A 14,789-nucleotide genomic window follows, 5' to 3' on the forward strand; every position below is an offset into this window, starting at 1 on the left:
ACAGATGGACTGATGTAGTTTCAAGTTTGTGAAGTGTTTTATTTATTAGTGGAGTCCAAATGAATTCAAGTATTTGCACTTTAACTGTTCATTGTTTGTCCTTATCAACACTTTAACACTGTTTTACCAACTGAGAATAATGAAGTGAATTTGTTGTGTTTCATTTACTTTGTCTATTTAAAAGTTTATTTATTTTGCCAAGAAAAGAATCTGCAGAACCTCTGACAAAATGTAGAAACTAGAAATAAAAAGTGAAATATCATCAGCATATAGAGACACAGAGGGATCAGGGAAAAACTACTTTCAAATAAAGAAATTTTTACTTGTGAGAGAGTCTGAAAGAGCTGACAGCAGACACTATGATGGACTTTCTTTTCAAAATAAAAGCATTAAATGTTTAATCCAGACATCCAAACTAAATCAACATCATGAGAAAAATTAAATTACAACTTTTTTTTTTTGCTGTTGTTTGAAGGAGAAACACCTCATTCTGTTGAACATCAAACCAACAGAACATTGTTGTAAATGTACTACATTTACTCATCTAAAAACTGCAGCAGATCTGTTGTTACTAACACTTGAATAAATAGATTAAAAACAAAGAACAGGTTGACACAGTCTATAGTTCAGTAATGGCTCAAATATTCGATGTATATATGAAATAATTTCCTGTTGACTGATTGTCTTTAATATAATGTAGTTAAATAATAAATAAGTCACTTGCTGACTGCAGTGTCCTCCAGTTCTTTGGGAACATGTTTTCCTGAACAGTCCTGATGTGAGGAGCAGATCTGATGTTTTTACTGAGTCCGTCTGCATTTTAAGAAACATTCACTGTGCAGCCCTGGAGGGAAAAACTCGGGATTAAAACAGTTTAGTTTCTAAAACGGGGTCAATTCAGACCTTTTACTAAGGGAACACAACTGCAAGTACTTTGGTCAGTGCAGTTAATAATCCAGGTCATAAATCCTATTAGCTGGGTGGGTACCTCACCTGGAACAACACCTGCAGCTAAATGCGCAACTTCTATTGGTCATCGACCTGTCAGTCAGCCAGGTCGGGCTGTGATTGGCTGCGGAGATGAGGGGCGGGAGAGAAAACAAACCCAGAGCCACCGGAAGCCAAACGATTGAGAAGGACCAGAGTTTTGGAGGTGGGGGAGCGTTTGAGGAGAGACAGGAGTCACAGCAGATCCAAGTGATAGCGAGTTGTTGTCTTTTCCGGTCCGTAGTCTGACGTTTGGAGCCGCTGGGCGTATCGGGCCGCCGTCAGGCAGCGTTAGCCGCTAAGTTAGCGGCGCTAACAAGCTAAGTGTTAGCTGCAGGTGGCTAGTTGGGGATATTGGCGCCCTCGGCTGGCAGAACCGGGTCAGCGGGGTCCGACGTGGAGCCGCTCGGACCGGGCGCCTGGACTTTGGACCGAGGCGGGATGCGGGGTCAGACGGACCGCCGGGGCCGAGTGGGTCCTCTGCCCAGCTCCAGTGTCGGAGCCGAACAGAACCGTAAGTGGCTGTTTCTTCCCTTTGACTGTCTGTGAGGGAAGATAATATGGGCCGAACCGCAGCCGAGCTCCAACCGGGCTGCACCGGTTCTGTGATTTGGGTCGTGTGGGCCCGTTTTGCCTGGAGTATCATCCGGTTCCTGATGGTGAATATTTCCAATCAGGCTGAGAGGCCTTCAGCTGCACTCGCTCATTATTTGGCCTTTGGGTCTAATGTGGAAGTTGGAAATAAAAGTGTGGGCTTTATCTGTGTGTTTGGTTCTGGTGCTGGTTCTCAGGGACCTCATTTCCAATTAGGGAGGCTGATGTTTGTTTTAAGACCTTTTTAAAGAGGCCAGTGCGTTAATTTTGGTGTGGTGTATAATTTTCCTGTTTCCTTTTAATATCAAATTGCTTTGTTTTGCTAAACACCATGTGGGGCAAGTCACTGAGATAAATAGGTGCAAGAGTGAATCAGCCTGTATGTGCATATGTGACCATCTACTGTGAACAGGTATGAACTACTTCACTCTCAGCAGGTAAAGCTTTGGGGTAGCTGCCTTGGGACTGGGGCCCTGTAGTCCCTTCTTTCTAGTCTACACTCACTTCCAGACTCTGTAGACCCGGTACAGGGTGAGGCTTAATTTGGGTGACTGTTTTTATGAGGTATCATTTGAACTATTTGCACTTTAACCTTTTATTTATTCATCACGTTCATTCATTGCTCTCATCAATATTTTACTTTTTTAGCCTGGATGAGAGTAATAGTTATGTTTAATTAACTTTTGTGCAATTAAAACTTTATATCCTCCTTAATTTTCTGAGGAAACAAATACTTAGAATGTCTGAGGAAATGTAGAAATTGGAAATATAAAGTCAAATATCATCAGCATATAGAGTTCAAATGAAAATATTTTTACATTTGAGCAGTGTCAGTCTGAAAGAAACAACAGATATGACAACAGACACTGTGATGCTCTTTCTTTACAAAATAAAGGCATTCATTCTAATCCAGATATTCAAACTCAGCACATGTGAACATCATTGAAACATTTACATCAATTTAGAGACGATTTCTAGTTTTTACTTTTATGGAAACTTTTCCTTCACTGATGTTGGAGAGGGAGGAACATCTGAATCTGTTGGACAGAAAACCAGCAGAAAAACAACAACAATATGAATCTGTAGTTCAATAATGTTGTATATAAAACATTTACTATGCAAACCAAACTGCAACAAATCTGCTTTTTCATTATTTATGAGGAGTCACAAACATAAAAATAAAATACTTCAGTGATTAAGTTAATAAATAAAAATGTCAACATGGTCTATAGTGGGACAGTTTTTTTATCTGTGATTTATCTGTGAACTGTTAAGAGTTTGCTAATTGTAGTGTCCACCAGTTCTTTGGAAATATGTTTTTCCTGATGTGAAGAGCAAACATTCACTGTAACACAGAAGCCCTGATCTAAACTCTGCTTTAACTAGTTACTAAATTATATTTGTTGGATGAATTAAAAGTCATAAAATAATTAAAACAACATTAAAACATATTTTGATGCTAAACCACGTTTTTTGTTTGAGGTTTAGTGCAGCTGTGGATTCAAATCAGTTCCTCAGCAGCTGAGGGAGGTTTTTGTACGACGTTATTTCACTGTGTGAATGGGAGGCTGTAATCCTGCTGACAGTGATAAACTCCTGCATCTTCAGCCTGGACTCTACTGATGGTCAGAGTGAAGTCAGTCCCAGATCGACTTCCACTGAAACGATCAGAAACTCCAGACTGACGGTTTGTAGCATGATAAATCAGGAGTTTAGGAGCTTCTCCAGGTTTCTGAAGGTACCAGTCCACCTCATTACTAACACTTGAACTGGCTTTACATCTCATGTTGACAGTCTGTCCTGGAACAACAGACTGAGATCCAGGAGACTGAGTCATGGTGATTTGTCCTGATGAACCTGGAAAACATGAAAAAGAGGAGAAGGCTTATTGAGACCAGTCCAGCTTGGAGAAAGACGATCATCATCCAAACAGAAGAGGATCATTTCTTTAACATGGACAATAGATGGAAGAAGCTCAGTGCTGCTCGTGTCATCGTTTCTCCATCAGAGCAGAACATCATTGTGGTGAACCTGGCTGCATCCTGAAGCAAAGTTTTCAAAAGAGAGTCTCACCCTGAACCAGGAGCCCCAGGGTGGCCAGCAGTAGAGTCAGAGACATCATCATCATCATCATCATCATGGTGCTGCCGGCGTGTGGGTGGCTCTGAAAGGCCTGGACGGCCACTGATCAACACTGGCCTCTTAACGTCTGGAGCACAGAGGCAGGACACATATGCAAACACACAGAGTCAGTCAGCTGCAGCTGCCCTCACCATGGCAGCCTGCTTCCTCCTCACTGCTGCATATTCACATGTACAGGATCAAACAGTCTGGCAGTGAACTCGTCCACTTCTTTGGATCATTTGTCCCAAAATGCTCAGAGGAATGGAAATTTGAACAGCCACAGCTCAGTGACAACCGGGAAAGTCCATGTGCTGAGGATGGAGCAGCACCCTGAGGCTCCCTGCAGACCAGTGGGGGAAGGTGGGCTCTGTGACCTGTGAGGCCACCCAGGGCTCCCAGAGTCCGGTCACAGAGACACTGACGAGAGACCAGTGTTCATAGTCCTGATCGGACTCTGGGACTCTGCTACTGGTTTTACTCTGATTCTGGTTTTACTCTGATTCTGATTTTACTCTGTAACTGTTCTCAGTCATTGTTCTGCAGCTCTTTCTCCCTCTGGTTCCCTCCCTCCTTCTCTAGTTTCATGTTTTATCTATAAAGTTTTTGTGCTTGTTACAATTTGAATCATCACAGTAAATAAACATTATTTCATCAAATGACTTGTTTTCTTGTAATAGTGACACAGAATAATGTTTCTGTCCCAATAGTTTTATTCAACTCAGAGAAATTCAAATGTTTAGACATCATTGGTGGAAACTCTCAGGTTGAAATTCATTTACAAAGTCATCAAATCTGCCAAGACTGAATCATTGATTTGATCAGAATCATAGAATATGATCAGTTTATTAGATAAGATCAATTGAATGATTCCCATGTCCCATGAGTCACAGCGTGGCTGTGATTGTATAGACCTACATTAACATGGCCTACCCCAGTCAAACAGTTACTATTCATTGCAGCAATAGCTCCAAGATAAAAACTATTTTTGAGTCTTTTTGTTCTTGCTTCAAACGTCCTCTACCCTCTGGCTGAAGGCAGCAGCTCAAACTGATGTTTACCTGGTGCCAGATGTTCCTCGTGATACTCTGCTCCCTTTTCAAGCTGCCGGACCAGTCTAGATGTTCCACAGAGGGTCAGGGGCCGCTGGGACTTTTCTGGGCCGTATTCAAGACTCTCTGGAGAACTTTATTTCTCTGTGACTGTGCAGCTGACAAACCACACACACATGCAGTAGGTCAGTGTGCTTTCAGTTGCACAGCGATAAAAGGACACCAGCAATTTTTCAGGCAGGTAGTTTTTCCTGAGAATCCTCCAAAAAGACATTTGCTGGTTCACTGTCTTTGCTATAATCAACCATCACTAACTTTAGCTCAGACTGAGAAGTTTCCTGGGAAATGAATTAACCACATATTCATCCAGGACCAACAAAAATGTTAATGTGCACAACTGACGTTAATGTGTTTATGTGTTAGAGAAATTAAAAATGTTTACCCTCATGTGACCTGATTCACCTTACTTTAGTATAACTGAAACACTTCTGAATAGGGCCTATTGTGCATTGTGGAAATATAATTTTTGCTCTCAGTGAGCACAGTTTGCTCTAACCTTGACTATTTGATAAGGGCCCATATGTCTTTCTGTGGTAAATTACCTCCCTTTTTGTGTTACCATGAAAACTGATGTGTTGGGCTGCAAGCAGCCAGTGACCCTCATGCTGTACCAAGGTGCTGTGTGACTGTTTCTCATTGCAAGTGAAACTTCTATATAATCTTACTGAAGTTCATCCTCTGAGTCTATTTGTTAATAGAATTTACCTAACAAACTTGGGGGCTTGTCCGGGATCACAACATCTCCTCTTCCTTCCAGGTTTGGACCCACAAACCCTGCACGGGGGAGTCTAATATTCCTGACTGAAAGCCCTCCGCCCTGGTCCCATAAGGGAACGGTTTGGAGCATTGAGAGGCTGGGATCTGCTGTGAGGGGAGAGGGGTGACGCGATTGAATTTTGAAAAGAGAGACCAGAGACGGACTCCTGTAACTTAAGAGGAATTTTATAAGTGAATAAAAGAATTGAGTAGGGACTTAAAACAAAGTGAAATTATTGAATTTTGTGTGAAGGGAGTCTCTGGGAGTTTCTGGCTCTCTGGTCCCTGGGTCGTTGAGGTCATGCAAGCTGAGTAGAGTCTCAGTGGATTACTGGCTCATATCAGGCTGAGAGGTTAGTGGCTTCAAAACAAAACGCTGGCTAAAAAAAATCAGGACTTGACTTGAGTTATGAAAATCAAACAAAACCGGAATTTGTGTGGCCTCTGGGACACTGGCTCAAACGTATTCGGGTAAAACCGAGCAGGGCTCTCAGGAAATCAGAACCTCTGGGCGCACCCATAAAGTGGTCTGTGGGAGACCCAAAGTAAACTAACCCCGCAGTCTGTAGGAGACCCGAACAAAAACAACCCCGGTGCAGTGTCCAAAGTGGTTTTGAGCATAAGGCCAAGAGAGAGTATTGGTACCAAGGATAAAAATATAAAAACATAAAAATTGTAAAAAATGTGATCAATTAAAAAAAAGGGGACAAGGAGCCTAATAAAATAAGTGTATGATAATATAATAATAATAAATAAATAGTAGTGAGTATAAAAGTGAAAGTACTGAGTATGTGCAGCGGTTAAAGAATGCCTTCTTAAATGGCCTCAAACCTGAAATTTCAGGATTTATTCAAAGGCATCAAATTGGTTGGCAAACCTGTGACCTGACAGAGACTAAAAATTATGCTGTGCATGCAGCTACTGTCCTCCAACAAAGAGCAAAAGAACAAAAGAAAGTTAGAAAAACAGCTGAAGTGTTTTTCACTGACCAGGATAATGAAATGGTTTCTGAGTGTTATTTTCAGGGGGACAAGCTATGGCTTGATGTCCGGGGCAGGGGACAGGGACGAGGTCACGGCCGTAGACCTGCCAGACAGCAGATAGTTGATCATGACTACTGCTATGTCTGTAAAAAGGCAGGCCACCGGGCTAAGAGCTAGCCACAGACAAAAAAAAAAAACGCCCTGAGCAGCAAGAGGGAAGAGCGGGCTACTCTGCATGATTAGACAACAAGAGAAAAGGTCAGATACAAAATACACACAATGAACAGCAGAAAAAGCTACAAGACTCACATCTGACTGAAGCTAATATCTGAGCCATGAAGGAGTAACTTAAATTATGCTTTAAGAAGAAAAGCTATAGTAACATTGCTGGTGCAAGGCTTAAAAATAAAATTCCTTCTTGGTACAAAAGCTTGTAAATCAATTCTTAGCTAAGTTTTCTCCTCCTACAGGAAGTCAAATACTTTTATATGTAGATGAAATTTTGATATGCTCTGAAACACATAAAACAATGTAAAACAAACACCATAGCTATGTTTAAGTTTCTAGCAAAACATGGACACAAAGTGAGTAAGAACAAACTACAAGTAAAACTTCTATATATTCTTACCGAAGTTCGTCCTCTGTGTCTATTTGTTAAAAGAATTTACCTAACAGTACTGTAATACAATACACTCATAGACATGAATGGAAAAACTGTGTGTGTGTGTGTCCCCTCAGTGAACTGTATCAGTCTCTGCAGTAGTTTCCAGCTGCAGCAGTCAGTTCAGTTTCTGTTCAGTCTGACTGAGGGAGGTTTTTGTACGACCATTTTTCACTGTGTGAACACCCACTGACTGTTGATGCTATGAAAACTCTGACAGTAATAAACTGCTGCATCTTCAGCCTGGACTCCACTGATGGTCAGAGTGAAGTCAGAGTTTGATCCACTGCCTGTAAAACGACCTGGAGTCCCTGATTCTCGAGTGCTAGCCCGGTAAATGAGCAGTTTAGGACTTTCTCCATCTCTCTGTTGGTACCAGGCTAAAAGAGCTGATCCATAAACATTCTGACTGGTCTTACATCTGATGGTGACGGAGCCTCCCAGAGCAGAGCTCACTGCTCCAGGCTGAGTCACTGTGACCTGGCCTCTGGACTCTGAGGACACAGAGACAAAAACATAAAGCAGCCTCATGGTTTTGTCGGCTTCATTTCACAGCGACGGATGTTCATAGAGGAGAGGAGTTGGATTCTCTGGACTTTACCTGTGAAGCAGCAGCAGAGGAGAGTCCAGATGAGGACGGAGATCAGAGTCATGTTTTTGATGAGGAGGATTTCTGTGGCTTCTGTTGTCATGAAGGACAGCTGTCAGTCATCCAGTGTTCAACTCTCAGGACTATAAACTGTCCCAGAGCACTGGAGCATGGTGCTGCTGATGCAAAGTGGCTCTCTATGGAAATGTTCTGACTGAGTCCAACAGGGACTTGGATCACTCTGATCAGGCTGATTATTCATGGATCAATCACTTTATCACATTATTGATTAGGGATGTGTTGATTTGTTTGGTGGATGTTTTTCCTAAATATCTGTTTTGAATGAATGAATGATGGTGCATGTGCAACATTTAGTTTGAATTCAAGATGTTAAAAATCTACTAAATATTCAACAAATGAGTAAAAGTGTGGAGATAATCTTCACGTTGTCAAGTTTTTTAAAGGCATAAAAGTTATAAAATATAATGAAATGTTTTGTACTAATTCCCCATCACCATACTGTCCTCTTGATACAGATTTTTCAATTCAATTCAATTTTATTTGTATAGCACCAAATCACAATACAAATCATCTCAAGGCACTTTACAAAAACAATAAAGCCCAACAATTCCCTTATGAGCAAGCACTTGGCGACAGTGGAGAGGAAAAACTCCCTTTAACGGAAGAAAAAACCTCCAGCAGAACCGGGCTCAGTTTGGGCGGCCATCTGCCGGTTGGGGTGAGTGGATAGAGCAGAGAGAAAAGAACAGCAACAATAAACAACAAATAGACACTGCAGGTTGGTGGGACCAGTAACTGCACATCAGCGATATACAGCTCCAGGACCAGGGACACCTGCAGAAGGTACAGAGAGAACAGAGAGAGAGGGAGAGAGCACAAGGTTTGTGACATTCAATGGTGGAATATACATGAGGTGGGAGGAGAGAAGAGAGGGGAGGGGAAGGGAACGGGGGGGTGGTTAGGGTAGGGGAGCTCAGTGCACCGATGGTCCTCAGGCAGTCTAGGCCTATAGCAGCATAACTAAGGGATGGTTCAGGGTTGCCTGAAGCCAGCCCTAACTATATGCTTTGTCAAAGAGGAAGGTTTTAAGTCTAGCCTTAAAAGTATAGAGAGTGTCTGCCTCCTGAACCCAGGCTGGGAGCTGGTTCCATAGGAGAGGAGCTTGATAACTAAACGCTCTGCCTCCCAGTCTGCTTTTGGAAACTCTGGGAACCACAAGTAGACCTGCACTCTGAGAGCGAAGTGGTCTATTGGGATAATATGGTACTATGAGGTCTTTAAGGTATGAAGGAGCTTGATTATGAAGGGATTTGTATGTGAGAAGAAGGATTTTAAATTCTATTCTATATTTTACAGGGAGCCAATGAAGAGAAGCCAATATAGGAGAAATATGATCTCTCTTGCTAGTTCCTGTCAGGACTCTGGCTGCAGCATTCTGGATTAATTGGAGGCTTTTTATGGAGATATTGGGACATCCAGATAGTAATGAGTTACAGTAATCTAGCCTTGAGGTAACAAATGCATGGACTAGTTTTTCTGTTCCTAATTTTGGAAATGTTGTTCAGGTGAAAGAATGCAGTTCTAGAGATTTGTTTTATGTGTGAGTTAAAGGACATGTCCTGGTCAAAAATAACTCCAAGGTTTTTTACAGTAGTGCTGGAGGCCAGGGTTATGCCATCTAGAGTAGCTATAATTTGAGAATAGTTATTTCTGAGATTTTTTGGCCCAAATATAATGACTTCTGTTTTCTCCGAGTTTAAAAGTAAAAAGTTACTGGTCATCCAGGTCTTTATGTCAGTTAGACAGGCTTGAAGTCTGGTTAACTGGTTTGTGTTAACAGGTTTAATAGATAGATATAACTGAGTGTCATCTGCATAGAAGTGGTAATTAATAGAGTGCTTCCTAATGACATATCCTAAAGGAAGCATGTACAGGGTGAACAGAATCGGTCCTAGCACGGAGTCTTGTGGAACTCCATAACTAACTTTTGTTCGTGTGGAAGGTTCATCATGGACATGAACAAACTGGAATCTGTCCGATAAATAGGATTGGAACCACTTTAACGCTGTTCCTCTGATACCAATCACATGCTCCAGTCTCTGTAATAAGATGTTGTGGTCAGTGGTGTCGAATGCAGCACTAAGGTCTAGGAGGACAAGTATTGAAACAAGTGCATTATCTGAGGCTAAGAGAAGATCGTTGGTAACTTTCAACAGTGCTGTTTCTGTACTATGATGTGCTCTAAATCCTGATTGAAAATCTTCAAATAGTTCATTCCTGTGTAAGTGGTCTGATAGCTGCTTAGCAACAGCTTTTTCTAGGATTTTAGAAATAAATGGCAGGTTGGATATTGGTCTATAATTAGCCAAGACTCCTGGATCAAGACTAGGCTTTTTGAGTAAAGGTTTGATTACTGCAGTCTTAAAGGCCTGTGGTACGTAGCCTGATACTAGAGATAAATTTACCAAGTCCAATAAAGATGAGGTCATTGATGGCAGGGTGCCTTTAAGCAGTCTAGTCGGGATGGGGTCTAAGAGACAGGTATATGATTTCGATGAAGCAACTACTGATGTAAATTCAGAGAGATCTATGGGAGAGAAGCAGTCTAAACATAACTGAGGTCCTACAGATGATTCAAGAGCTACTGTAGTAGAAGATTAATTTATTGCATGTATAGCAAGCATCTGCTGAATTTTATCTCTAATAGTTGTGATTTTATTTGCAAAGAAACTCATAAATTCATCACTGCTGAGAGCTAAGGGAACACTGGGCTCAACAGAGCTGTGACTTTTTGTCAGCCTGGCTACAGTGCTGAAAAGAAACCGGGGATTGTTCTTATTTTCCTCTATTAGTGATGAATAGTATGCAGTTCTGGCTTTACAGAGAGCTTTTTTATATGTTAGTAGACTGTTTTTCCAGGCTAGAAAAATTTCCTCTAAGTTTGTGGACTGCCACCTCCTTTCCAGCCTTCTTGATGCCTGCTTTAAGGTACGAATATGTAAATTATACCATGGGGCTAGTCTTCTCTGATTCACTAACTGCTTTTTCAGAGGGGCTACAGAATCAAGCGTTTCACGCAGTGAGATTACAGCGCTGTCAACAACATGATCAATTTGGTAGGGAGTAGGATTGAGGCAGCTGCCCTCCACTATATTTATACTTGGCATAGATGTAAATAAAGATGGAATCATTTTCTTAAATTTATTAACAGCGTTGTCGGATAAACATGTGCTGTAGTGGAATTTTCTTCCAAACGCTGCATGATCCATCATTTTAAATTCAAACGTTATTAAAGAATGATCTGACAAAACAGGATTTGGGGGGAAAACTATTAGATGTTCAATTTTGATGCCATAGGTCAGAACAAGATCAAGGGTGTGATTGAAACAGTGGACGGGTTTATTAACGTTTTGAATGAAACCAATTGAATCTAATATAGAATTAAATGCAATGCTTTGTGCTTTGTGTATAATTTATTTTATATGCTTGTATTTAAAAGTTTATGTCCATTATAGGTTTTTGAGAAAAAAACCTTCAGAATGTTTGTTAAAACTTAGAAATTGGAAATATAAACTCAAATATCATCAGCATATAAAGACACACAAAGAGTGAAAAACTACTTTCAGATAAAAATATCTTTACATGTGAACAGGGGCTGTCTGAAAGAACAAAAGATCTGACAAAAGACAATAATTGCTTTCCAAAATAAACCATTCATTCCAATCCAGATATCTAAATTCAGGAGGATCAACATCGAAAGAACAATTATGTCACTTTAAAATCATCTTAAGATCTCTATTTATATTTCTGTAGAAACTTTACCTTGATACAGTTCAGTTACAGTGTTACAGTGTCCTCCTGTGTGTTCACCATCCTGACTGTATCCAACAACAACAAACACTCCAGGATCAGACACACCAGGTGCAAGATAATAGTCCTCTCCCAACTGAGCTCTCCCACCTCAGCACAGGGCCTCAGCTCCTGACACCAACCTGCCCTCAGTCCACACTTCATGATGTGTATAAATCTGTGGAGCCTGTGATCTCACTGACGTATGTATGGACAAACACAGCTGTGTATGGGTCCATGTGTACATATAGCAATAATTTGGGGACTTTGTCTGGTTGTTGAGGTGGGAGGTGACTGTTTGAAGTTCAGCAGAAAAACTGTTGGAGACAAAGTGATCATCGTGTTTGTGTAGATTTGTATTTCCACCTTATTTCTACCACTTTTTCAGACACCTATTTAAGGGTTAAGACTTGGTTTTAGGGTTAGGGTCTATGGTTTTCATTATGTCAATGAGAGTCCTAAAAAGGATAGAAATATGAGTTGGTGTGTGTGTGTCCTCAGTGAACTGTATCAGCCTCTGCAGTAGTTTCCAGCTGCAGCAGTCAGTTCAGTTTCTGTTCAGTCTAACTGAGGGAGGTTTTTGTACGACCATTTTTCACTGTGTGAACACACCCTGATTGTTGATGCTATGTGCACTCTGACAGTAATAAACTGCTGCATCCTCAGCCTGGACTCCACTGATGGTCAGAGTGAAGTCAGAGTTTGATCCACTGCCTGTAAAACGATCTGGAGTCCCTGATGCTCGAGTGCTAGCCCAGTAAATGAGCAGTTTAGGAGTTTCTCCATCTCTTTGTTGGTACCAGGCTAACTGATGTTTATTGCTCCAAACATAAACATTCTGACTGGTCTTACATCTGATGGTGACGGAGCCTCCCAGAGCAGAGCTCACTGCTCCAGGCTGAGTCACTGTGACCTGGCCTCTGGACTCTGAGGACACAGAGACAAAAACATAAAGCAGCCTCATGGTTTTGTCGGCTTCATTTCACAGCGACGGATGTTCATAGAGGAGAGGAGTTGGATTCTCTGGACTTTACCTGTGAAGCAGCAGCAGAGGAGAGTCCAGATGAGGACGGAGATCAGAGTCATGTTTTTGATGAGGAGGATTTCTGTGGCTTCTGTTGTCATGAAGGACAGCTGTCAGTCATCCAGTGTTCAACTCTCAGGACTATAAACTGTCCCAGAGCACTGGAGCATGGTGCTGCTGATGCAAAGTGGCTCTCTATGGAAATGTTCTGACTGAGTCCAACAGGGACTTGGATCACTCTGATCAAGCTGATTATTAATGGATCAATTACTTTATCACATTATTGATTTGGAATGTGTTGATTTGTTTGGTGGATGTTTTTCCTAAATATCTGTTTTGAACGAATGAATGATGGTGCATGTGCAACATTTAGTTTGAATTTAAGACTAAAAATCTAATAAATATTCAACAAATGAGTAAAGGTTTGGAGATAATCTTCACCTTGTCAAGTTTTTAAAGGTATAAAAGTAATAAAATATAATGAAATGTTTTGTATTGATTCCCATCACCATACTGTCCTCTTGATACAGATTTTGTAATTTTATGAAATTTATGGGAAATGATATTTTTAGGATCTACAGTCACAGATGAACTGATGTAGTCTTGGCTTTTAGAGTTTTTTGAAATAAATTTGAAGCATTTGCACTTTAACTTCTTATTTTCAACACATTCAGTCATTGCTCTCATCAACACTTTAATCATTTTGCCCAGATAAGAATCATTTTTTCATTGTTTAATTTATTTTACATGAAAGTATTTAAAAGTTTATGTCCATTACACGTTTGTGTGAAAAAAATCTTCAGAATGTTTGAGGAAACTTAGAAATTGAAAATATAAACTCAAATATCATCAGCATATAGAGACACACAAAGAGTGAAAAACTACTTTCAGATAAAAAGATCTTTAAATGTGAACAGGGACTGTCTGAAAGAACAAAAGATCTGACAAAAGACAATAATTGCTTTCCAAAATAAAACATTCATTCTAATCCAGATATCTAAACTCAGGATGTATCAACATCAAAAGAACAATGACGTCACTTTATAATCATCTTAAGATCTCTATTTTTATTTCTGTAGAAACTTTACCTTCACACAGTTCAGTTACAGTGTTACAGTGTTCTCCTGCATGTTCACCATCCTGACTGTATCCAACAACAACAAACACTCCAGGATCAGACACACCAGCTCCAAGATAATAGTCCTCTCCCACCTGAGCTCTCCCACCTCAGCGCAGGGCCTCAGCTCCTGACACCAACCTGCCCTCAGTCCACACTTCATGATGTGTATAAATCTATGGAGCCTGTGATCTCACTGACGTATGTATGGACAAACAAAGCTGTGTATGTGTCCATCTATACATATAGCAATAATTTGGGGGACTTTGTCTGGTTGTTGAAGTGGGAGGTGACTGTTTGAAGTTCAGGAGAAAAATTGTTAGAGACAAAGTGATCATCGTGTTTGTGTAGGTTTGTATTTCTACCTTATTTCTACCACTTTTTCAGACACTTATTTGAGTGTAAAGACTTAGTTCTAGGGTTAGTGTCTATGGATTTCATTATGTCTATGAGAGTCCTAATAAGGATAGTAATATGAGTTGGTGTGTGTGTGTGTGTGTGTCCTCAGTGAACTGTATCAGTCTTTGCAGTAGTTTCCAGCTGCAGCAGTCAGTTCAGTTTCTGTTCAGTCTGACTGAGGGAGGTTTTTGTACGACCATTTTTCACTGTGTGAACGGCCACTGACTGTTGATGTTGTGTAAACTCTGACAGTAATAAACTGCTGCATCTTCAGCCTGGACTCCACTGATGGTCAGAGTGAAGTCAGAGTTTGATCCACTGCCTGTAAAACGATCTGGAGTCCCTGATACTCGAGTGCTAGTATAGGAAATGAGCAGCTTAGGAGTTTCTCCATCTCTCTGTTGGTACCAGTGTAAATAGCTCCCACCATGAACATTCTGACTGGTCTTACATCTGATGGTGACGGAGCCTCCCAGAGCAGAGCTCACTGCTCCAGGCTGAGTCACTGTGACCTGGCCTCTGGACTCTGAGGACACAGAGACAATAACATAAAGCAGCCTCATGGTTTTGTCGGCT

At 41.0% G+C, this 14,789-nt stretch overlaps 3 gene segments (V, D, J or C); all 3 read right to left on the reverse strand.

The window, feature by feature from the left end:
* Positions 1-3,108: 3,108 nt before the first annotated feature.
* Positions 3,109-3,708, reverse strand: LOC113126918 (Ig kappa chain V-V region MOPC 21-like). The segment is given in 2 exon segments: positions 3,109-3,438; positions 3,655-3,708. Coding segments are annotated over 2 exon segments (360 nt in total).
* Positions 3,709-7,397: 3,689 nt separating this feature from the next.
* On the reverse strand, positions 7,398-7,867 carry LOC113126925 (Ig kappa chain V region 3374-like; the record flags this gene model as incomplete). The annotated part of the segment is given in 2 exon segments: positions 7,398-7,708; positions 7,816-7,867. Coding segments are annotated over 2 exon segments (363 nt in total), but the record flags the coding sequence as incomplete, so codon positions are not given.
* A 4,401-nt stretch (positions 7,868-12,268) lies between these two features.
* On the reverse strand, positions 12,269-12,759 carry LOC113126325 (Ig kappa chain V region 3381-like). The segment is given in 2 exon segments: positions 12,269-12,600; positions 12,708-12,759. Coding segments are annotated over 2 exon segments (384 nt in total).
* Positions 12,760-14,789: the final 2,030 nt, after the last annotated feature.

This window comes from Mastacembelus armatus, chromosome 11 (assembly GCF_900324485.2).
Source record: "Mastacembelus armatus chromosome 11, fMasArm1.2, whole genome shotgun sequence".
Classification (NCBI taxonomy): Eukaryota; Metazoa; Chordata; class Actinopteri; order Synbranchiformes; family Mastacembelidae; genus Mastacembelus; species Mastacembelus armatus.